Genomic DNA, 25,519 nt, shown 5'->3' with positions numbered 1-25,519 from the left:
TCTGGTACCTGGGCTACAGGGACAACGAAGGAGAGACTTCTGATTGGCTCTCAGTCCCAATCGCACGGTCCTCTGTAACGACATTTTATAGGGATCGAAGAGGTATTCGAAAGTTTGATACCCGTTAGACTTCTTCTGAGAAATGTTTAATACCTAAACTGATTAATGACGCTCAAGCCAAACGTTTAAGTTAGGTGGAAACGGGAGTCAGACTATAGTATACTACAGGGAATGGATTGGAGGGTCACCCTCCAGGAGTTATATATAAGATAGCATCGATGGATTCCAGGCTAGTGTAAATGTAGCCTCTACCAGGCTCCACAGGTCGCTGGAAAGATAGTAGAAATTTGCCAAATAGACAGATAACATGCCAGGAGTTAGCTGGCCAGGAAGTACTATCTTTCCAGCGACCTGTGGAGCCTGGTAGAGGCTAGTGAAAATTCACAGAGCTGTTGGAATGTTACAATGTGTGCTATCGTGAGTCAGGTGTTTGAACCATTATGACCGGTAATGCACTCAACAGCTGACAGACGGGAAGCCGGCTGTTTTCATAACGTTCAGACGTTGTTTGAACTGGCACGAACCGGACACAACCGGACAGACATCAAAGAACCCACCGCCGCCACCCTACCGGGCGATGTAACGGTTACGTCAGGCACAAAGTACGGTGAACGCCATGGGAAGGGAAGCATTTGTTTTTAATGGGTTCTACTTGTTACCCTTTCCCACTACATATGTTAAATCAATTTCTGGAGCACATACTACTATTATACATTCTACGAGTAATGATTTTGTAATAGGCCATTTAAAAAGAAAATAGCTACCTTATTTTACTGATAATAACACTTTGAAAGATTAGTTTTTTTTTTTTTTTAGGACGTGTAAAAATGGGTCGTTTCAGGTCAGTGAACCCTTGTTACAATGTACAGTCCCCTTTCCTATCGATATCGTCCTGTCATTCCCCTTTGTTGCACGTATCGATAATTAGTGTTCCCCAATCCGTATGACAACAATCCACTCTTTTGCTACTCAAACATTTTCACCGGGCACGGAAAAATAAAGAGCTCTTGGTAGCTCAGGAGGTTTCAAACATTACATTGCCAAGGCATCACATATGCAGCGCATGCGTATAGTCCAGTCTAGGTCTATTACGTCGTTTGCCTGTGCATCACAATCCACAACATCACAAAACTGACGTATTCCTCTACCATTCAGCACAGTTTCCTCTTTGCTGACGTGCACAGAAGACTCTTTTCGTCTTTTTAAAGTGCTGTAAATGCAGAGATGTTTGCGGTTGTTTTATGTTTGCGATTTCCTTTGTGCACTCCTTTCCGCAAACTTAAAACCATTGTGATGCACTATTTGCGTTTTGTGTGCGCCTTCCTGTGTGTGTTTTGACGTGCTTTGTGAAAGTTTGTATTGAACTTTGAATACTGTTCCCAGGGCTAACCCTTTGTAATAGCCTCCGGCTAGTTGGGTAGCCCTGATTGTACTTTTTTACAGGCAAGTCAATCTATCAAGCAATTAATCAATCAAAAAATTATCAAATCAAATCTACTATGGCGGTCGCGGATACGGCCCTGTGACCACAAACATCTGCTTGGAAACCACCATCCGTGTGACAGGGTACGGTGACCCCCACCCATTCCCATGTCACAGTTACAAGCACGACCTGTCGGCAGGGGTGAAACATGGCGCGGCATATGGACATGACTAAGTGGTCGTCCGGCACGACGATTGGCTAAAAATAAATTCGATCAAGTCTCAACTTTCAACGGGAACAAATGTTGTGTCGCGGAAACTTCCATCACACCATGGGACAGACAGGACTCTTCGAGCATGCGCAGTTTTGTTAAATTTGATGTGGAAACTTCCATCACGTGCTATGACAAAAACGGTTCCTCGCGCGTGCGCATTGGTCGATGTCCCAAAATGATACACACGAAAAACGTCGAAATCAAACGAATAACTATTCATTTTCCTTTAAATTCTTCAAGTTTGCTTAAGATCTCACGTTTCAAATTAAGAAATTGACAAAAAAAATGAAAAATATTGCTCTAACTCTTCCTGTGCATGCATGCTGACAAGTATACTAGAACAATTGCTGAGAAAAACATAAAGACAAGTAAAGTTTATTTGCCCCTTTCCATCCTGTATATCCGATAGAAAATGCCATGCGGTCCAATATTGTTGACTTTGCGAATAGGTACAGAGTCTGCTAAGTCCCCAAACGTCCCACTCGGTGAAACATTGACTCTATGTGATTCAGCGTTTTCTATTGTGGTCCCATAACTTGTCACCACCTTTTGCACAGTCATTCCACTATTGGTTGGTTACGGAGGTATTTACCGGGTGTGTAAATGTGGAGTAATTGTGATACAATCGCCAGACACAAAAGACGTAGACAGGATGTAAATTTACACCCATATCAGTTTGACAAACGTGACATAAAACATTAGTTATTTGTCTCAGTAAAACATTATTAAAATCTATTCCTATACGTTTTATAAATGATAGAAATCGGTCAACGTGGATATCGGACGTCTAATCTTGTATGATTAATACGAAGAGATGTCTATAATAAACTACAGACGTGTACAAAAGCATATACATCTTGTACTTTTACTCGTATATTCGTATACTCGTATCGTACGCCGAGTGCAGACGACGCGTATCCAGATATATTTTAAAATCGTATTTCAGAAAGTTACAACCGGTAATGTATGTTGAAATATTACAGGTTTTGGATAGTTACAGAGCTTAAAAAGTTTTAAAGATTACTGCCCATGGAAATGTTTTGTCATTGATTTTATGGGGATAGTAAATTATTTTCTTAGACTTTTTTTTATATAACTTACCAAACATATTTTGGAAACGTACAACGCCAGGAAATTTATGGATAACTAAAACATATTATTTGGGATAGTTACAGCGCTTGAATATTTTTGGAGGTTAAGATATTCGGTGCGGTTTTAACATTTCGTATTTTGGCAAGTAACAATCTTGGTCTATTTAAATGATTTTGAAGGCTATAGTTCCTACACATTTTTGAAAAATACAACCCCTGCAAATGTTGTAAGCTAGCAACCCCGGGATACTTTAGATAGTTACTACGCTTAGATGTTTTGCTAGGTTACAATTTTTGGCAAGTTACCATGCTTGTCTATTTTGGAAGGTTGCAATCTCTAAATATTTTGGAAACTTACAACCCAACCCTAAAATATAAATGTAGATGACCTTCCGTTTTTGCACGACAACTCGTGTTATGATCCAGATAGAGGTTATGGTTCGAATCACATACGGGGCGTGCATGTGACATAACTAGTGCCCTAGAGTGACGTGATACGGTCGGTCTATTATGGTTGTCTCTGTTCCAAGTGTTGGACGTGACAGTCAGCTTGAATGCCGTTTTCATAAACTTGAAAAGCGGTCCGATTTATCGTAGGACGTTGTCCAATTTTGACGTCGTAAAGATTTTAAGCACTGGCTGTGACAGAATTAACTGCAGAATTAACTCAAGAATCAAAGACGCTGTCTTTTTTTTGTAAGGCCGCAGCAAGTAAATTCTATGGATGACATCAGCGAGCGCATTGATTTTCGCCTGATTTTTAAAGAAAAACAATTTGTTTACCCTTTGCCATGGTCAATATACCGAAAACGGGGCAATGTGTTTCAAACGTCTTCCAGTTCAATTACAAAAACGTTCTAGATGCCGCAAAAAAAAAGACATTTGCACATGTAGGAATGTCATCCATAAAAGTTACTCTCAGGCCAGGTCGATCAATGCCTCATAGCTACGAAGGACCAACGGTACAAAAGCTGCGAAATCAGAGAATAGGCTATGTTGCTATATTACAGCGCATTGTCGCGCAGCCCGTTGTCGCGCGGCACGTTGTTGCGCAACATAAGTCATTCGCTGTTCTCGCAGCTATTGTACCATTGGTCCTTCGTAGTTATGAGGCATTGAACAATCTTAGAGAGAAGAGACGGGATACTGTTGCAGTATTGTTGTATTATTAGAAAGAATGTCTAATTAGAATAAAATGCCCTTGGTTCTCCAATCATAACAAAACAGCCATCTTAGGTGGAAGTGCCTTTGATATCCGGAAACGTTGGAATGAAAGCTTTTTGACCGGAAACACTTCCCCCGCTGTGTCCTGACACCGGAAGCACTTCCCGGTATATGTCCTTACGGGATCAACACGTGCCAGACGACGGCATAGATATCAATATTGAAGATTAAAAAATAAACAAATATGATTCTTATCTCGTACATCAATCTATATCTATTGTGTCTAGTTTTGTTGTTGTATGTGACAGTTATAAGGAATGTGTCTAGTTTTTAACCACAAATTTAATGTGATTAGGCACCACAGTAAGTTCAGGTTCAAACTGAGCATGCGCAGTGGGATGTTTTCTAGGTGATATGTCATGGTTGAAGGCTCCTTACTTGTATACAGTTCTTGTCTATCCCATACATGTCCGGACGTTTTTTGTTTGAGTCCCAGAACCCCTCCCCTTTGACATATCACTTACAATGCAACTCGCATGCGCATTTGGAGTTATGAACATGCTCATCGTATATCAATTTTGGAACTCAGCATCCTTTATTGTCGATTTATTTATGATAAAGCATCATTTATTGTCGATGTGTACAGATCAAGCTGACTGGTCCCAAAAGCCAGCAAACCCCTCAAGCTGGCCTGATTGGACCTTGACATTATACACGCACCAACTCTACTATTGTTCTATTGCGAACACCCGACCTGTACGATAGCAGCCTATTCATCGCTAACATGGAAACCACGTCTAGCCTCTTTAACTAGAAGTTTTATGAGGTACAAAGGTCACAGCATAGGATTCTGTTGCCTTCACCTTTAAATGGTAGAAAAAGGGGCTGCATTTAAAATTTATGGCATTCTGTGCCCTATCTGCACTTGAATATGTTTAGATATGATTTATCCTGTAGCCATTGCCATTGATTTTTTCATATAATTTCACAATATTTATCTATGTTTTCATTTTTCTACAGGTGCGTTCCTCGTCCCGTACATCTTCATGCTGGCCTTCGCTGGGCTTCCTCTCTTCTACCTCGAGCTCGCCTTCGGACAGTTCTCCAGCCTGGGACCTGTCAGTATATGGAGAATAAGTCCGATCTTTAAAGGTAAAGATGGCATTGTACTGCACGGACGCACGCGCGTACGCGCACACACACACATCTACACAGACATCTTCACACTCACTGACTGAAAAGTAAAACAGTAGCTCAGGTCGTCTGAAAACTGCTTCATGTTTGGTTTGGCGGGAAACAGTAGCTCGTGTCGCCTGAAAGATGCATATGCCTCGTATTTAGCGCGAAACAGGAGCTCATGTCGTCTGAACACCGCGTCACATTTGGCGGGAAACAGTAGGTCGTGTAGTCGGAAAAGTGCCTCGCGTTCGAGGGGAAACAGTACCTCCTATCGTCTGAAAGATGCCTCGTATTTGGCGCGAAACAGAAGCTCATGTCGTCTGAAAACTGCGTCACATTTGGCGGGAAACAGTAGCAAGTGTCGTCTGAAAAGCGCCACACGTTTGAGGTGAAACAGTAGCTTGTGTGGTCTGAAAAGTGCGTCACATCTGATTTGGTGGGAAACGATAGCCTTTGTCTCACATTTGGCGGGAAACAGCAAATCGTGTCGTCTGAAAGATGCCTCACATTTGGCGGGAAACAGTAGCACCCCTGTCAGCGACCAGATGCGACCCACAAAGAAGACGACCCCCTTTCGGCCGGCCGGCGTCCCCAACGGCATACCTGCTCTGTTTGTCATCAAGTACACAAGAAAGTTCCACTGTTTCGGGGTCACCCCAGGGTCAGGACGGGTATTTTTATGTCCCCGCTAATGACTTTCTGATGGGCAAGAAGCTTCAGTGTTTATGTGCCCACCCGCCTGCGATGTTACCTAACCGTTTTACAGCCGATGTATCCTGTGTATAAACACTAGTGAAGGGCTATCATATGGAACCTGACCAATACGACACGAGCACATGAGCTACTGTTTCACGCCAATGTGATGCACTTTTCAGACGACGAGCTACTGTTTCCCGCCAAATGTGACGCACTTTTCAGACGATACGAGCTGCTATTTCAGGTCAAATGTGACGCACTTTTCAGACGATATGTGCTTCTGTTTTCAGGTCAAATGTGATTCACTTTTCAGACGATATGAGCTACTGTTTCCCGCCAAATGTGACGCACGTTTCAGACGATACGAGCTGCTATTTCAGGCCAAATGTGAGGCACTTTTCAGACGATATGAGCTACTTTTTCCCGCCAAATGTGGCGCACTTTTCAAACGATATGAGCTACTGTTTCCTGACAAATGTGACACGCATTTTAGACGATACGACCAACTGTTTCCAGCCATATCTGACGCACTTTTCAGACAATACGACCTTTACTATCTCTTGCAAAATGTGACACACTTGTCAGACGATACGAGCTGCTATTTCCCGCCAAATTTGACACACTTTTCAGACGATATGAGCTACTGTTTCCCGCCCAATGTTTCGCACTTTTCAGACGATACGAGCTACCGTTTCCCGCCAAATGTGACTATTTTCAGACGATATGAGCTACTGTTTCCCTCCAAATGTGACGCACCTTTTAGACGACATGAGCTACTGTTTTCCGTCCAATGTTTCGCACTTTGCAGACGATATGAGCTACCGTTCCCCGCCAAATGTGACGCACTTTTCAGACGAAATGAGCTAACGTTACTGTTTCTCGCCATGCAAACGTGACACACTTTTTAAACGATACGAGCTACTGTTCCGAACCAAATATGACGTACGTTTCAGGCTAAAAAAAAAAAAAAACAGATCTTGAAATATCTGCGTTGTTGTGTGTCATCTTATTGCTCTTTCAGTGGTAGCTTTTGCCTAGGATGACAACATCGCATCAGGTCTTCAGTACATTTTCCGGGTTTTGCATTTCGCTTACGTTATTTGGATTCTTTCAGTTGTGTTTATTTTGGAAGGGAAGCCGCTGGAAGCTTGTTTCTCTAAGAACTGACCTGTGAGTTAATGTTTAACTTGAGTTTTACTCTTTCGTGATCAAAGGCTGTGACAGGCAGACTCTGCCATGTGATGACAAGGCGAAATGATAAGGATAAACAGATGTCACAGAAACCCATTTTTTCACTACGAAACAAACCTGTTGCAAGAAGCCATTCGACGTGCCAAATTACCGTAAAACGAATTGATGTCGTAAAGTGCTTTCAGTCGCAAAATGAGTTTATCGACATCAACAGCTGTCTGTCGCGTTTCTGTTTCTTCATCCTATCTAAAATCTTTATGAATTATCTTAACGAATATGTGTTGTTGACGTCTTAAGTGTAGAAGATTAGGACCTAGCGTCTTAAGGGGGGAAAATACATTCCCTTCCCAGCGTCCTTGGTCTGAATAGTTACATCACAGTTTCACATTTTTCTAAAAGAGTTTAGGTTCGCCCCGGCTCTTCGCACAACCCGCGCTAAGCAAAATTTAATTACAGAAGTATCGTACATAATCCAGAATCTAACGAACGTTCCTCTCGACTAAAATGTTTGGAGTTTGAAACCCGGCTATTGCAGCTCACCCGGCATGCACGCTACAGAAAAACATTGCAGTCCTTAGGTTCACTGGTCATTTTACAAGAACTAGGATTATTCTTCCCCATGACAATTTGACCTACATTGTATAATGTAAATACTGTACATAGTGTCTGTCTTCTCTGTCACGACCAGAAAATTAGCTCGTCATTTAGCTAAACTGGTTCGAGATCACCTTTTTTTCAATTTCACAGAATGGTGTGTTATACAGTCCTTGGAATAGTTAGCGACTATGTAAAACACACATAACTATGCGATACACATATGGATACACATAAACATACAAATACAATGGCAGAAACAGATATCGCAGACTGGCACCACCATATCCAACCCGCGTCCAAAGCCGTCCCATGGCGCATGTTCCAAGTTGGGGCCGATGCCAAGTGTCTCTGTTTTGGTGTCCAGAACCCCTTTGGTATGATTTAGATTCGGTATGTGGGACAGCCACGTGGTGTCGCTTATAACAGTCTGTAAGTTTCCACCATGCAGACTTTTTGGCATTTCTGGGCGAACAATTTAGGCTATGTAGTACAAGTTTAGCATGCGAAAATCACGTTCCTGCACCGCGTGGTCCAACCGCCTGGAGCGCTGTTATTTTTCAATCCAGCGCACGGTTCTTTTAGATGAATTTGGCTGAATTAGATGTCTGGAAATTTCATTTCCCTACGAAATACAAATAGCTGTAGAGAAATGATAATAAAGCTCAATGGATCTTGAATATGAATAAAAATTCTTTTAGTTTGATACAAAAAAACGGAAATAAATGGTTGCCCTTTAATATGTCTAATTTATATGTGTAATATAACATCTATTAGTATAATTCCACCCGGGTATATAATTCCGTCACCCTGAAAAGATGCGTCCATACTGATCTCCAACCCAACGTTCCCCAGTATAATGTTCTCTTGTATATCTATACATGCATACCCGGGGATGCTGCACTAGAGATCTCTCAAACACACTGTTTTCAATTTTGCGGATTTATGTAACCTGTCTGATTAATATTAATGGAGGTTAACTAGCTACATGAAATATATGGAACGTTGTATAGATCCACCATTCTTCCATCATTTATCCACTCACTCATTCTTTCTCTCTTTCATTCGTTCATTTCCAAAGGAGTGGGCTATGCCATGGTGGCCATCTCTATGATGGTAGGGATCTACTATAACGTGGTGATCGCCTACACCCTGCACTACCTGTTCATTCATTCCCTCATTTCTTTACTGTTTATTCGTTCGTTCATCCATTCATTCATTCCCTCCTTCCCTTCGTTCTGTAGGAGTTGGCTATGCCATGGTGGCTATATCTATGATGGTAGGGATCTACTATAACGTAATGATCGCCTACACTCTGTACTACATGTTCATTCATTCCCTCGTTTCATTACTGTTCGTTCATTCATTCATTCCCTCCTTCCCTCCGTTCTCCAGGAGTTGGCTATGCCATGGTGGCTATATCTATGATGGTAGGGATCTACTATAACGTGGTGATCGCCTACACCCTGTACTACTTATTCGCCTCCTTCACGGCTACGCTGCCGTGGTTGCACTGTAATAATCCATGGAACACCGACGCGTGCATACAGGACCGGTCTGTCATGGGCGGCAACGCCACAAATTCGTCCATCATGGCGGCTAACTCCTCCCTCCTCAACGCAACCGCCAACCACACGGGTGTGAGACCCGTCAGCGCCTCGGAGGAGTACTGGAGGTAAACGGGACTTACACGTGACAGACACGTGACAGACACATGACTATAACGTGATTTAGAATCCACCATGTTGGCTGGTTCGTTAAAGATGCATGCAAAGTAACGTGCAAATGTAGATTTTTTGTCTTTATCAACATGCCTGTTTTTTGCGTTTGTATGTTGCGTTTCCATGGTGAGAACTGAGGACTAGAAAAGCTATATTGTCAAAAGCATTAATACCGGGACGGGGGTGGTTACAGACTACCGGGCAAATTTGAACCACTGTTGACCTCACGACAATTTTGTCGACGGTTTTCAATTTTGTGCATATTGTATAAAGAAAGATGAAAAATTTACCAGTTGGGTTTGTTTGTTTTATTGATTCTTGTTTGTTTGTTTATTTGTTTGTTTGTTTTTGTAGGAATGGTGTGCTGCAGCTGTCAGAAGGGTTTGACCAGCCGGGTGAGGTGGTGTGGTACTTGTGCCTGACCCTGCTGCTGGCCTGGCTGCTGGTCTTCTTCTGTCTCATCAAAGGCGTTCAGAGCGCAGGGAAGGTAGGAACAGGCTTTAGACATATACGAGGGTGATACAGAAGTATTTTTTTCCTATTTCTCATAGAACTTCACCTTTACTGCTGTTTGTCTCCGACAAGCGTCCAAGGGTGTGGTCAACTTGAAGTCAACTCAGTCGCTGGTAAAAAGTGAAAAACAGATTGAGATACTTCAGTCTCAAGAAGCGATGTTCCATTACATTTTTGCTAAATTTCAACTCATTTTATTCAAAGATGAAACTGCTATGATACAAAAGGCGTTTGTTTTTGTACCACCCTCGAGAATACTTATTGTTAGATACGTCGTTTCTCTTTGACTGCGAAGAGTGTAGTTTTGGACCTTCTTAGTTATTGTTACAGCGGCACTGTTTTGAAGAAAATCATGGGCAGAATGCAGTGCACTTACGTATGGTATAACAGCATGAATTCCGTACTGCAATTGTTCACTACTTGCTTGAATAGTATAGATTATAGAACAATTTCAACGGTTTTGCCATGCCGCTTTTTTGAGACCTCTGTCATTTGGGATCCTCTGTATTATCTGGTTATGGATAGCGTTTCTCCACAACATTTCTATCGGAATATTTATCTGTCATCATTCCCGTTTACCCTAATTAAAATGCCGTCTACGTCATGCGCATTGTCTTATTTGTGACCCCTGACCTTTACCCAACAGGTTGTGTACTTCACTTTCATATTTCTTCTGATTGGTGACCTCTTACCTTTACTCAACAGGTTGTGTACTTCACTTTCATGTTTCCCCCGATTGGTGACCTCTTACCTCTACCCAACAGGTTGTGTACTTCACTTTCATGTTTCCTCTGATTGATGACCTCTAACCTTTGCCCCCAGGTCGTGTACTTCACCTCCACATTCCCCTATATCGTACTGACTATCTTACTGATCCGGTGTTCCATCATGGACGGTGCCATCGACGGTATCAAGTTCTACGTCACGCCGGACTGGAGTCGACTGCAAGACGCAGAGGTGAGTCTGTGCACTGTGCCAACCATGCGGTAGTTTGATAAACTGCAGCCATACAAACTTACAGCATAATCTACCGATTTGTTGCCGGTGTATGGCTTAGATCTCCATCTACATCTTTATGGTCGGATTTTCCTGTTCTATGTTGAATAGGTTTAGGTTGATAATTTTGCAACGGCAAGACGTTTTAAATGTTGACAGTTTTCTCGGCGAAACCTCCAAGCAGATATTGGAAGAAATCTCAATAATCTCCGAGGTATCCTAATTTCTCAAATTCAGTGATATTTTGATGTGATTTTAATCATCTTAATGATCTTCCAATGATTTCTTCTATTTCATGATCTCAATAACCAATGATTTTTTTGTTCGCCTATCGCGGTCGGTTTCCCAATGGTCTCTGTCCTATTCAAATGGGGCCTTATGCTAGGGTCACATATCCAACTGAAGCCCGGTCGGACCTTTTTTCGGGAACCAAGTGCGAATCAATAAATAAACACGAATCGTCCTCGTGACTATTTCATTTCGCTACGTTTTATTTTTTCTGTTTTGTTGTCTTTTATATCATACGTTTCGTTCCCGTAAACTGCCAATCAGGGCGCTGGTTTGGGAATGTGACCCTATTATTTAGCCAGCCACCAATGGAGGAGTTTAATAGATAAATGAAATAAAATGAGCATACAACTGCCTTTGTTCCTGAGGCTAAACAATGATAATGATGCTGTAGTTATAAGCATTATGACGTCATTTAGCTAAAACTACAATCTGCATTGTTCCGGCAGGTGTGGGGAGACGCAGGTATCCAGATCTTCTTCTCTCTGTCCGTGGCGTGGGGAGGACTGATCAGCATGGCCAGCTACAACAAGTTCAGTCAGAACTGCTACAGGTGAGACGGGTTACTGCGTCTTCCACATAAACGTGGCGTCGTGTGGCGCAAGTGGTAGAGCGCGCGGCTGTAAAACAATGGGACCCGGGATCTAATCCCGGGTTGTGCCCAGAGACATGTCCGAACTTGCGCCCCGACGTTGTGCCCTTGGCACTTAAAACGACTTTCCTCACTTCACTCAGGTGTAAATGAAGACTTAATTCATCTAGGGTTAGGGACGTCCCTCGGATAGGACGTTAAATGGAGGTCCCGTGTTTGGGGAGAGCCACACCTAAAAGCACGTAAAAGAACCCACCACACCTTTCGAAAAAGGGTAGGGGCATGCCCCGGTGTGCGATGGTCCAAAAACATTACAGTCTGGTCTGGGTTGACATCTTAATAGTTAACCTGTTATGTCAAACCTTCCACAAATATGATTAATCAAAATAAAATCAATAAGTAAACTGCACGACATCAGTAATATTGTAATGTGTATCTTCTCTTGTGTAAAAAGCCACGTATCTTTATTGATACAATGAGCCTCGTGGTCTTTTTTTGTGTGCGTGAGTGTGTGTGTGTGTGTGTGTGTGTGTGTGTGTGTGCATTTGTATGTGTGTGCGTGTGCGTGCGCACGCGCGTGTGTGTGTAAGTCTCCCATCTCTTATTTGTTTTCGATTCATCTCCGCTCACAGTTGTCTTAGTCGCTCTTTTGCGTTTGATAATTGGCGCTACCACGTGCATAGTATGTCGTATACCTGCTCGCCAAAAAGGTCTGTTCATGGTTATATCAATTACAAGCGGCCTCTACCTTTTTTCGTCTGATCCATGCTTAATACATTTCATTATCTCCATGAAAAAAGGCTTTTTCATGGAGATACTGTTTTGCTTGCGTTTGGTGTTTGTGTGTATGTATGTGTAACCGGACGCTTAAAGTCACCATAACTGTAGAACCTGTACATGGATTGTAATGATTTTTGGTATGTCGGTGGGTGTTAGGAGGAGGAAGGTCAAGGTCGATTTTGGGCCCCCTGGCATGTGTGACTGGAACTGCAATGGCGTATTTGTTAAAATCTTCAATGTAGAAGAACTGAAGAGTGGATCGACAGATCGTCATGTTCTTTTGTACACAGGTAGGTTAGACCAAGTTGTACACACTTAAGTGCAAACTATGCAAATGAGACCGAATTTGCATAAGTAAGGAGGTAAATCGTTTGCATGGGTGTCGTCGGATGCTTAAAGTCAGCATAACTGTAGAACATGTAGATGGATTGTAATGATATTTGGTATGTGGGTATGCGCTGGGAGGAGAATGGTCAAGGTCGATTTTGGGCCCCCTGGTTTGTGCCCCTGGAACTGCAATGGCCTATTTGTAAAAATGTTCTAAAGGGGTATAACTGAAGAGAGGAACAACAGATTTTCATGTTATTTGGTACGCAGGTAGGTTGGACAGAGATGTACACACTGAAGTGCAAATCATGCGAAGTTAGTGTGTTTGCGTGTGTGTGCGCGTGTGTGTATGTTTGTGTCACCGTGTGTGTATGTATGTGTCACCGGACGCTTAAAATCAGCATAACTGAAGAACGTGTGGATGGATTGAAATGATATTTGGTATGTGGGTAGGTGCTGGGAGGAGAAAGGTCAAGGTCGATTTTGGGCCCCCTGGTATGTGTCACTGGAACTGCAATGGCGTGTTTGTAAATATTTTGCAAGGAGAATAACTGAAGAAAGGAGCGACAGATTTTCATGTTATTTGATATGCAGGTAGGTTGGACAGAGATGTACAAACTGAAGTGCTAATCATGCAAATTCATACTGAATTTGCATAAGTAATGAGGAATATCTACTCTATTGTGGGCTTTGAGGTCGCACCACCTGTTGGTCTCTTATCTAGGTCAGTAGCTATTTATAGCCACTTCTCCCCTTGCCCGGCCAGTGTGGGTCATACCATTGAGCGATATAGAATGGGGGAACTGGTTTAATAAAAAAAAAAAGTTTTATGGAGATTTTGGGTCCTAAGACTCTTGTTTTATTTTGCTTGTGTCTCTGGGTTCTTCATATTTGACAATGTACCCACCATGCATCTAGCTGAGCATGCGCAATGTGAACTGTGAACAGGCATATACAGGAGAATAGTTTGTGTATTGGAGGTTTGTGTACGTATTGGAGGCGTAGGATTTGTTAACGGAAGAAATCCATATCTGAAAACTGAAACCGAACATAAAAAGGAATATCAAAATAAGATTGACCAAAACAAAAGTATGAAAGAAAGACTGAGAAAGATCACTCTCCTGTTTTAGTTAAGACATCCTAAATTGTCTTAACCTTATTAACATATCTATTCAGAGTTTGGATATAAAACCTGGTTTTCTAGTCCTATCCTTAGTCACTGACGAAAGACAGCGGATGCTGTCTGAAACGTTTGGCTGTATCAAAATTTTATCCAGTTGCTTGAGTAATTTTTTTGGCGTACTCTCCTGTATTGCTTACCGTTTGAATTAAAGTCGTTTTCGTTTTTCCCGTCATTTTTTGTTTCTACAGAGATTCTATAATCGTGTCTACAGTTAACTGCGCCACTAGCATCTACGCCGGTTTTGTCATCTTCTCCATTCTGGGCTTCATGGCCAACGAAATGGGGGTGGACGTCAAGGATGTAGCGGATAAAGGTAAACATATTTGTCATAGGTTTTGCAAGAATTCTCTTTATGATAACTGACTACACCACGTGACTCAAGTCTGAAATTCTTCTTCCTTGAAGAAATCAACTGCGCACTTAATCATCGATTTTTTAAAGAAAAATCCACGCTAATCTGTTTCAAGTAGGTAAATCAACGATTTACTATAGATCTATATTATTGCCATTCCCTTTATAATGTTTGTAACTTTACGATTATTGTAGACGCTGTGTTACACTATTTCCGCAAACGAAGGACGATGCTCACCAACAAGCTTTCAATCATTCTGAATCAAAGTTAAACTGCAATTGCCAACACAAAAATTGGACATACCCAAATTTTCGACTGATCAGCTCAAGTCTTTGTCAAGGAATGAGAAATACACTGCTGTATGTGACGTCACGTTATGCAGATGGACCACATAACTCGGTGAGCAGTGTTATGTTGGCAATTGCATTTCAACTTTGATTCAGAATGACTTCTACCTACACAGACTAACTTTTTTCTGTGCTGATCTTCTGCTGATTTTTCAAAACTTATGTCACTTTTTTTTCCATTATGTTTACCTTGATTTAGAGTGGTACAAATTAAACTTTACTACTGGACAAAATACGATAAAACTCGGACGTTTCGGGCGTCCATCCGACTCCCCTTTTTCAACGAGAAGAATGAAGTTTACCTACGGATGCGTCAAGAATGTTCCTAAGGTCTAAATAAACAAAAGGTAACGACTAAAGCGTTCTAAAAAATGTTCTAAATGATAACGGATAAGATGTTCGTTCTACAATACAAGAAATGTCAAAGCGGCTTGACAAGACATTAAATTTCAAAAGCAGACCTATAATAGATACTTCAAATACGTAGCTAGTCCCAAGTACTAGAAAGTTCAATCCGTAGGCCCCCTTTCCGGTTCAGTGACGGTCGATGGATCCTTTCATATACTGCTTTACCTTGATTTGTTGTCCTGCAGGATCCGGCCTGGCCTTTGTGACATACCCCGAAGCAGTGGCCCGTCTGCCTATCTCTCCTCTGTGGTCTGCACTGTTCTTCTTCATGCTGTTGTCTCTGGGGCTGGGTACGCAGGTCGGTGATACTCCGTATTACGATCGAAACAACAACCCCGAGTCTCGTTTTGGTGCAAACTCTCGCGCGGTCCCGTCAGACTGTGCTCTCGTGTGAGCAAAATCAAAATGGCGGTCGAAAAATTCATTTGGCAACAGGGCACTTGATCGAAATATTTTTGATATACTGAAGGTGGTGTACAAATTAAAAAAAACAGGGTATTATAGTCTCATTCATGAACATTTAAGATGGAACGAACTTACCCCACATAGTAGCCAAGTGTTTACAAATGCCAAATTGAATGTAAAGAATTTTTATACGGCGGAGGAGTAACTTTTAAAACAATGCCACCATTCTGATAACGTCATGGTACAGACTGACCACTGGTAATTCGTAATTCTAACGACAAAATCTTGTTCTCGACCAAATCTAGTAAAGCCTTTACTCTATCTCATCTATCTAAGATTGTATCTACAATTATCAACAAAGGGGTCTTTAACACGTTTGTACTTGAATATTTTCTTTGAATTTTTCTTTGACTTATCATTTTGAATTTTTGTGTTTTCTAGTTTGCCATCATTCAGACGATAGTGACGTCCATCATTGACGAGTTTCCGGAGAGATTAATGTCGAAAAGAATGCTGGTCACTGCAGTGGTCTGCCTCGTCTTCTTCCTCCTGGGTATTCCCTGCATTACACAGGTGAGACAGGTGTTAGGTACAAATCACAATAGCGAGACAGTTGTTTCTTTTCAACTGCATAGAACTGGTGATATACAACCTGCAGCAAATATACAAATGTAACTGCCTCCTTTGTCAGTACTGGACGACCTAGCCGGGACGCCAATCCGTACTGGAACCAGAGTACCGAGAGGCGTTCAGCTCTGGAACCCGAGTACCGAAACAAATTCAGTTCTGGACGTCCAGTGCTGACGAAGCTTCGGTACTGGAATAAAGCCGTTCCGTACTGGAATTCTTGTACGGAACTTCCTTCCGTACTGGGGGCCGAGTATCGGCGGCATTTTCTCCACGGTTTCCGTACTGGGCGCCTAGTAAGGAGCCGGTTACATCTGTATATTTGCCAACCTGCACCTCATGTTATGCTTCGGTCCCAATTTGAAAAGGGGCCCCGCCGGATAGTATTTTGTACTTCCGGGCGTGACCCCTAAGTGGCCCGGTCGAACACCCTGCGGTTGCATGGCTTTTTTGGGGGTGGGGGCGTAATCCCGAATCGATTTAACTCAGACTTAAATTGAACGCAGGGCCCGGTAACAGATAGACGTCGATAGCTAACCGTGTGTCCACAGGGAAAAATTTGTGGCTTCGGGGCCCGACCGGGACTACACTGACGAGCACTGGCACAATTGAGACCGAAGTATCAGATAGACGTTTCTTTTCCCAAGAACGCCGGCATTGAAGTAGGATTACACCGTGTTCTAACATATGTTAGACGTGTGTTTTTACCCGCGTCGTATAAGTGAGGTAGGTGTTTATTGCCTAAATCACAGGAGAGACATGTGTCTATTACCTGCATCATACAAGTACGGTAGGTGTTTTTATTACCTGAATTACATGAGAGACAGGTGTTTATTGCATGCATTGGAGTTGCGGCCGGAATCCCGAATCGATTTAACTCAGACTTAAATTGAACGCAGGGCCCGGTAACAGATAGACGTCAATAGCTAACCGAAGTATCAGATAGACGTTTCTTTTCCCAAGAACGCCGGCATTGAAGTAGGATTACATCGTGTTCTAACATATGTTAGACGTGTGTTTTTACCCGCGTCGTATAGGTGAGGTAGGTGTTTATTGCCTAAATCACAGGAGAGACATGTGTCTATTACCTGCATCATACAAGTACGGTAGGTGTTTTTATTACCTGAATTACATGAGAGACAGGTGTTTATTACATGCATTGGAGTTCAGATAGGAGTTTATTACTCAAAACATAAGCTATGCACCCTGTAAAACATTTTGACATGGCAAAGATGTGCTTACAAAAATTGGAGTGGGTTCTTGTAGTATGTGCCGGCAAATAAGTCTCGTTGTGTTTCAAATGCGATTTCCAGAAAGCAAAAATTGGTCATTTACTGTATTGTTAGATACGTTTTTGTGACCTTGTTTATAGTATCACAACAAACGTCCAAACATTGTATACCTGTCTTCAAATATTTTGGTGAAGGTCGTTAGGTTAATCAGAAAAAAAGTCTAACTTTTAATTTGTTCGATTATTTAACTACTGCCTTCTTACACATCCATTTATCGCAGGGAGGAAACTACATGGTGGAACTTATGAATGACTGGTCGGCAGGCCTCAGCCTGATGGTCATCGGGCTTATCGAGGTCATAGCCATAGGCTGGATCTACGGTAATAACCTTTAACCCCGCGCCGCCATTTTGTTTCAGGGCTTTGCTTTGCTGTCAGGAAACGGAAATGACGTGCCACAAAATCTTTACTCTGTTTGGATGTTTTTTTTAGTCTTTCGTCTTTTATCTTATGTTCTAAACGTTAAAATTATGCCCTACTATTGGAAATAGCGCAAGAAAATGGTTTTTAAATAGATTTGGGTTTCTCAAAATTTTGAAGCGATTTTCAAAGCAAAAGTCTAAAAATGTACACGTCTCATGAGAGAAGACTTTTGGCACGAACATCGTCCGTGGCGCTATGCGTAAGTGTCGTCTGATTTCCACGGTAACCGTGCATCCTTTTCCCAGGGCGGGAATTACATGGTTGAGCTGATGAATGATTGGTCAGCCGGCTTCAGTCTGATGCTGATTGGTCTGGTCGAGTGTATCGTCATCGCCTGGATCTACGGTAGTTCTAATTGGACATGACGGAGCACAGAGCACGTTTTTTTCGCCGTGAAACCGTTCATGTTGCGTTGTTTAGTGTCGTATAATTTAACGTTGATGTTGATTTTAAAGGGCTCCCTTGGAAATCAGTTACAATGTGAACTGAACGGACCACCCTAAAGATTAATAGATAAATAAACAAATTGATAGAGAGACTTGTCGAGGAAGAAAAATCTTGGCCGGACAGAAAAAGTAGAAGAAAAAAATCATTAAAAAGGTTGGTGTTCCGGTCGAAAGTGTCCTTACCATTTTCAAATGAAAGCCCATAGTTCTTAGCTTAGCGACAAAACATAAATTTATAATGCAACTTCTAGATGCATATGAACCTTATTTTTGTTCACAATACATCAGACAATAATGAATGACAAGACAGTTGCGACAGACTCAAGTTATATCCAACATATATTCTCGCCGCCAGTACATCAAAGATCGTATTTGTCACAAAGTTTTGAAGAAAGTAGGTCGTTTTTTGTCGAATTAAAAAAGATGAAATAAAGAAGAAATAGGGGTAAAAGTGATAGAGTAGTATTCAGTTATTTGTATAACTCATTTTCGGCTACAAATGACGAAGGCAGTTTCTGTTGAAAATAATGCCGATAGAGGCTTGCGTTTGAAGAGACGCCATTTTGTAGCAATGCACCATGGGATGTAGACACTGCGTGGACGCCATTTTGACTGTCTTTATACTAGAAAACTGTCTTCACAAATCACTAGTTATACAGGGAAGCATACGATTAAGCTACTGTTATGTTAGTAGTCTCCTTTGGTATTTGTTATGACTAGTTTGACGTGCGAAAAGAAATCTGTGCTCCGTGAAGCCAAATAAGACCACTGAAGAACAAGTGACCACTCCCCGTTACCTGCATGCACTATCCTGTAGAGACGTCGCTTGTTTTTCAGTGGTCTATTTCCTGAAATTAGAATTACCCCTCTATCCTGGTAGGTGAACAAATCGTCAACTTCTCCTGACCAACTAACAGTCATTGTGCTGTACATCTGCGACACCAACCCCCCTCCCACTTCCCTGGAATTAAGCATGTCAAGTTTTAAAGGCAATCCAGATGTTCTTGTTATAATATTTGATTCATAAACGAATTGAATAATGATTAATGTCAAGCAGCTTCAACAATGATACATTTGTCTGATCTGTTACCAAATTCTTTTTTAATCATATAATAATACAATCATGTATCTGATTCAACAGTTAGTAGATTGTCTGTATTTATTTACTATTGACAACTTCGTTGTGTTTTTTTACCTTGTTGCTGCTTCCAGGAACGGATAACTTTTTCCGTGATATCGAGATGATGATCGGATTTAAGCCGAACCGCTGGTGGTGGATTTGCTGGAAATTCCTTACACCTGCAATCCTGGTGGTGAGTACAGAAGACCTCCTATATTGTAGCAAATCGAATTAATCATTGATCCAATGGCAGCGTCTTAAGTTTGCAGTTAACGTCATAGACAGCATGCTGGTTGGTTGCACCTGGACTGAACCTGGAAGAGTCATATATATAATTTTGCACGTGTGCGATTGGCTACAAGACGACTAACAATCGGAGACTCCACACATCAAACGGTAAGCGCCCTCTGGCAGAACCTGCAGCAACTGCACTGCAGAAAAATATAAGCCGATCTATGAAAAAATTAATACGTTACTGTAATACCAAATCCAAACCCAAATCAAAATACTTGATCCGTGGGGTCGGGTGGCGTAACGACAGGGTGTTCGGCCCAGAACCAATAGGTCCCAAGTTCGAATCCGCTGACGCCACCGATGTTGTGCCCTTGGGAAAGGCACTTTGCACGACTTTTCTCACTTCGCCCAGGTGTATGTTGTTGGGTATGTTGTTATCCGTACGTGGCACTGTTAATATAAGTTACAAAAACTGAAGTGCAGTGCCACGTCGTCCTTGTCTGTCAAAAACCGAACTAAAAAAATCAAATAAAAATCCAAATCTCCCTGAAAACTTCCGGGTGTAACAATCCAGCATGGCAGCAAGAATGACGTCATGGTCACGTGAGTGCAATTCCTATTAAATATTCACTCTCGTTCCCGAAGTCGCTTGGTTTTCAAGCTCGTCCCGTCTTGTCCCCAGGTGATCCTGCTGTTCTACCTGATCGGCATCAAGCCTGCTATCTACGGAGGTCGGCTGGAGTTCCCTACCTCGGGCCAGGCGCTGGGCTGGCTCATGACGCTTACGTCACTTGTCGTCATCCCCCTACCGGGAATTTACTACATCTGCAAGGCCGAGGGAACATTCATGGAAGTAAGGCTATTAATATCGTTTGTTTAGCCTCAATCTCCGATCCGTTGGTAGTTATATCTTTAAAATGTATTTTAAACAAACTTTGTTATAGGTTTGCGTAGCAAAACCTTTGTTTGATCCGTTGGCATGCCTGGTGGCCACCATCTTGAATTGTGACGTCACAGGGTCGCGATGCCATTTTATTGGGAGGGGTGTTTTTTGAGGTCACTAGCGTTATCTCTATTTCTAACAAATCGGCACACAACCATCACACATTCAACTCAAATAAAAAGAAAAATTCAATACCAATTCAAATTCATAAAAAGACCCCGTAATCGCTAAACTAACATTGCAAACCTCAAGTATGTGTAGCACAAATACTTAACTGTAGTTATGTTGTTTTTCTCTCAGCGCGTGCGCAAAGTGACGAGGCCGCTGCCCGAGTGGGGCCCGCATCTGGAGGAGAACAGGGAGCTGGACGAGCGGTACTCCAAGAAGGGAATCCCGCTGGCTGACTACAGGGACGCCGACAACACTCCTACCATCGCCTGATGAAACAACCGGGAAATAACCCAATCAACAAACAAAAATCCGGGGCGACGGCCATTTCATGTCAGGAGAGAAGAATAAGAAAAATGAGTTTGGACGTTTTCCTGTGTTGGTGACTGGTATAATTGTAGGGTTTCTCCCTCCACTCAGACTGGCCGAAATTAAAATGCAACGTTGAATTTCCGCCCAGGAAGGCTAATCCAGGATTCGTGACGTCACGAAAAGGTCAAAGGTCGAGTGAAGTCGGCACCGTCCCCCGTTCCTCATAAGTAAAGGGCTCAGCACGTTGTGGAAGTGTAGAATGTTCACATTTACAAACGCGCGTCCAAAACTCGCCAGTAACCGACTTCGATCTAGCTACTTCACAAGCAGATAAACAAGCGACCAAGCCTATTTTTGTTTGGAGGTTTGTAAGATATTGTCGTTTTCAGGGCCATTATCAAACCTATCCGATTCAAATCTGAACTTTATCTCATTCAAGTCCAGGACAAAAATCAGCTGTTAATTCTTAGTTTTCTTTCTAATATTTACAAAAAAAGGATGGAAGTCAGTGCTATAACCTTCCTTTACATCATTTTAAGTTCAGGACAAAACCAGCTTTTAATTCTCATTTTATCCTTCTATAATTTACTAGAAAAAAGATGAAAGTAAATGCCATAACCTTCCTTTTAATTCTGTTGGTAAATGGCACTCGCCTGTTGTAAATAACTTTACCTGTAAGATTAGGAAACGAGATTTGACAAGTTCTCACTGTATTTTGTACTAATATATAATCCATCAACCAATCATTGTAAATAAACTTGCCATAGGAAGTGTTAAAAACGAACGTAGAACTGTTCTTGTAAGTACCATGTAGTCTAAGTTATTGTGAATGGATATTGAATGTACGTTTGCTTTATCGTATTGAAACTAAATTTTTCTCTAGTGCTAGTTGTGTGTTGGCTAAATTTATCGTTGTGGCGCGGTCACACTCATCGTAGACAGTCGTGCGATTCTGATGTCGTAGAATTCCCAAGTTGAATTTTGTACGAGAAATATACGTCGACGAACATCGTACGATCAATGTGACTGCACCGCAAAGCATGTGAGAGAATAAAAGATGTGGAGACATAGCTAAGCACAGGACGAATTTAAAGCAGGAATGTATTGTTCTTTTTTCCAAAGGAATTTGTACCTACAGAATGAAATTTTATATCGGTAGTTTTCATATGGCATTTCTGTTGTCTTTGTAGAAGGCACGCCAATGTCTAATCATAAAGTGTGTGTACCTCAGCTTTCAAACAACGTATGTATGAATGTTTCTCCAATGCTGGACCTCTACCGTTAAAATTAGTTTAGAACCAAGCAACGTTCGCATTTCTGAGATATAACAGACTCTGGTATCGTTGTTGTGCACGAATTTTTAATTGTGTCACCTTCTAAATTTATGTTGTCAGATGTCTTCCGAAAATAATGTTACAGTGTGCAATGTAATCTGTTGCCGCCAATGTGCCAAAGTACTTAGGGTCCGGTTAGCGTTCAGATTCGGTAACTTTTGTTCTACAATAGTTGTACTCGTGTCGTGCAAACTTCAACTGTCCTGATGAAAAGACTGTCTTAGATCCTTGTTGGCGGTTGGTTCTGTCACAGCCTGCTTGACAAATCTACGAAAGGATACAACGTTTTTCGACGAATATGACCGGGTCCTTATCAGTCGCTTGTAGTGTGTCGATCCATCGTTTTGCACGATAGTTGCCACTGAAAATAAATGTTGCTATAACGTATCTCCTAGTTATATGGACATAGAATGATGGTCTCTTGTCTTGGAAAGTCGAAAATTGATGAATATTAATCTTTATGAATTTGAACGTGAAAAAAAATTAAATACGTGTATATGTAAAATTTCCGAAAGCATGGGTTTCATTTACTTTTTATGTAGCACATTTGAATTTCCAACTGCCGAGCATGGTGACAAACGTCGATTGTAGTGACAACTGTTAAAGTCATTACCAGGAGCTATAAGCAACGACTAATAAAACGTTTGTAATCCGTGCGTTGTAGTTGTCTTGATTACCGTATATCCTTAGTCCTAGCGGATTTCGTGCAAACTGCATGCTACTACTGTGTTATGTGTAAGCTTTGCGGAATCAATTTTCTTTTTGAAGAAATGTTTTCTAACAGTGAAGTAAATAATGGATTCCTTCAATATCATGTCAATAAAAGTTTGTTGACTAACTGAGTGGCCTTGTCATGTTTGTATCCGATGCGCTATAGAAAGACGGGACACAATATAATGCTTTTATCATATAGCCAGATAACGTCGACCAATCAGAAGTCCCCATTGCAAATCAGTTATAGCGCCGTAATGCCACAGAAGTGGTGAGTAATGAATCTCAAGTTGTGAATAATGATTCTCGTGTGGTGATAAATGGTGTTGACCAATCAGAAGGAGGTATACACATAACATTGACCAATCAGGAAGACACGCAGAAGGGAGGAATGATGATGAATAGGCTTGGAAAGAGATTTGACATGTCAAGATTGCAATGTTACGAAATGTTTTTTGTCGAAATGTAGGTTTCAAAATGAAATCTGCAATCTTATGTACAAAAAGGAAAGAATGTAAACTTTCAACAGCATTCCTTTAAATTTGGACAATTATATATTTACATGTATAGCATTAAGGGATTTATGCGTCATACAGGTATCTGTTACTCTTATATGGGTCAGTTTGGATAGGCTATATGATAATAACGTTATAATGACCCGCCTCTTCCTCGGTGTATATGGTGTCATAACGCCTGGCCATGTGCTATAATCACCGAATAAAACCACCGAGTGAGCGAAGCACATGACCAGGCGTTCTGACACCATATACACCTCTGGACGGGTAATTAACTCATTATTATTGACTCATCATTCGAGGAGGAAATAAATGCGCTACTAGAATTATGGGGAACAAAAAATACATCTTTTTGCAGAGAGAACAAAAGAGACTCCAGAGTCGGGTTTAGATACCAGGCTGAAATGATTCTGACAATACAGCAGGAATTACTATAGACGACCTCTAGCGAAGAGGAGCCAATCTGCAGCAGACGTTTCAGACATATGGAAGAAATAAACTTTGAAAACTATCCTGTTTCAATACAATGAGCACTTTCATGGTAGACGTCACAGCTGCGTTGCGCAGTAGAGTGCGAAAATGGGAATACAACTAAAGTCCCTTCACTAAACCTTTGAAAACCTTTTCTTGTTGAAAATTTGGTCCATTTTGGAGACTTTGGGGCTAGAAGGAACAGGTAGGTTCTAAGCTTTCCTAGTTTGGTCAAAACTTGTACGTTTCAGTAGTTTAGTTGGCGTAAGGAGATATCTGAGTGGTTTGGTTTCACATGCCCTGAGCGGATGGTTACAGCCTGAAAGTAGGTCAAAGCTGAGGTTTGTTTTCTTGTGTCAGCTGTCACGAGCGATCGAGCTGGTCAATTATCTGTTTTCTTTGCATTATTCTAAAGTAGACTTTAGAAGTTGTGGCTTTCTGGTGCATAAGAATTTTGGGGGCTTGCAATGTCAGTATTAAAGTACTTTTCTGAGCCCCCAGGATCATCTTGTCATCAGTGCAATTATTTTTGCTGCTGTCAGGTCCATCCTGTCAGCAGTGCAGATTTTCTGACTGCTGACGGGATTTTTCCTGTCTGCAGCGGAAATTTTTTTGAAAATCTAAAATTTCCTGATAAAAAGTGTTTGCCCGCTATATACGTACAACAACAAATGACTCATACTTCGATCAAACTCACACGTGTCTGTGAATTCATGGGATTTATTGAACATGGCAAAGATTCCGTCAATTTACCGAGTGGGAGGGGGTGGGTACTTTGTAAAGTCCGTTACTCAAGACTCGGTTCAAACGACACAGTTTTCAGCGAACCAAGTAAGTCTGAGTTGTGACAGCCTAAGCTGTAATTAATCTCTTCCTTGCGCCGGCCGGTGGGGGGGGGGGGCGCTAAAAGCGCGATTTAGGCTCCGGAACTCAAAAGGATCTGTCCAGCTTGTGGAAAGAGCTAGTACGTGTGCCACGGAGATCGCATAAGGACATAATCTTTGCATGATAAGTGTTGATCCATAGACAGCTGGAAGAGCTCATTCTTGTATGAGGGGGACATTTTTGAAAATTAAATTTTGGGCTTTGTCGATTATCAAAAAGGTCCAGGTTTTTTTGGTAGTGGCATTTTTGGATGGTCCAGTATGAATATGGGTGCCTGGAAGAGCCCATGCATGCATAGGGTCTCAACTTCGGAGAGATCCATTTCTGACTGGTCTTCTATCAATTCTTTATTGAAATACAAACATTGCAGACATACAACAAACGTTAGTTTTTGCATTAGAAAAGTCGCTTTTGCATGGGGAGGGAAATGGGCGATACGTGTTGTATTTGCTCGT

General features: G+C 41.7%; 1 protein-coding gene across 2 annotated transcripts in view; it reads left to right on the top strand.

Moving 5' to 3' along the window:
• Nucleotides 1–21,932, top strand: part of LOC136436955 (sodium- and chloride-dependent glycine transporter 1-like) — a 32,300-nt gene extending 10,368 nt beyond the window's left edge. The window contains exons 4-15 of one of the 2 annotated variants that reach the window (XM_066431375.1): nt 5,033–5,164; nt 9,068–9,347; nt 9,748–9,880; nt 10,729–10,863; nt 11,640–11,743; nt 14,261–14,385; nt 15,365–15,477; nt 16,026–16,157; nt 18,171–18,270; nt 19,584–19,684; nt 20,408–20,578; nt 20,969–21,932. In XM_066431375.1, the coding sequence (XP_066287472.1) occupies nt 5,033–5,164; nt 9,068–9,347; nt 9,748–9,880; nt 10,729–10,863; nt 11,640–11,743; nt 14,261–14,385; nt 15,365–15,477; nt 16,026–16,157; nt 18,171–18,270; nt 19,584–19,684; nt 20,408–20,578; nt 20,969–21,109 (1,667 nt within the window). In that variant the 3' untranslated portion in view covers nt 21,110–21,932. Of the gene's footprint in view, nt 1–5,032; nt 5,165–9,067; nt 9,348–9,747; nt 9,881–10,728; nt 10,864–11,639; nt 11,744–14,260; nt 14,386–15,364; nt 15,478–16,025; nt 16,158–17,723; nt 17,824–18,170; nt 18,271–19,583; nt 19,685–20,407; nt 20,579–20,968 lie in introns of those variants that run through there. The other variant, XM_066431374.1, reaches the window with a different exon arrangement.
• The last annotated feature ends 3,587 nt before the right edge of the window (nt 21,933–25,519 follow it).

The sequence above is a fragment of the Branchiostoma lanceolatum genome, chromosome 6 (assembly GCF_035083965.1).
Source record: "Branchiostoma lanceolatum isolate klBraLanc5 chromosome 6, klBraLanc5.hap2, whole genome shotgun sequence".
Lineage (NCBI taxonomy): Eukaryota > Metazoa > Chordata > Leptocardii > Amphioxiformes > Branchiostomatidae > Branchiostoma > Branchiostoma lanceolatum.
Note: the sequence above shows the minus strand (reverse complement) of the source record. Positions and strands in the feature narration are given on the sequence as shown.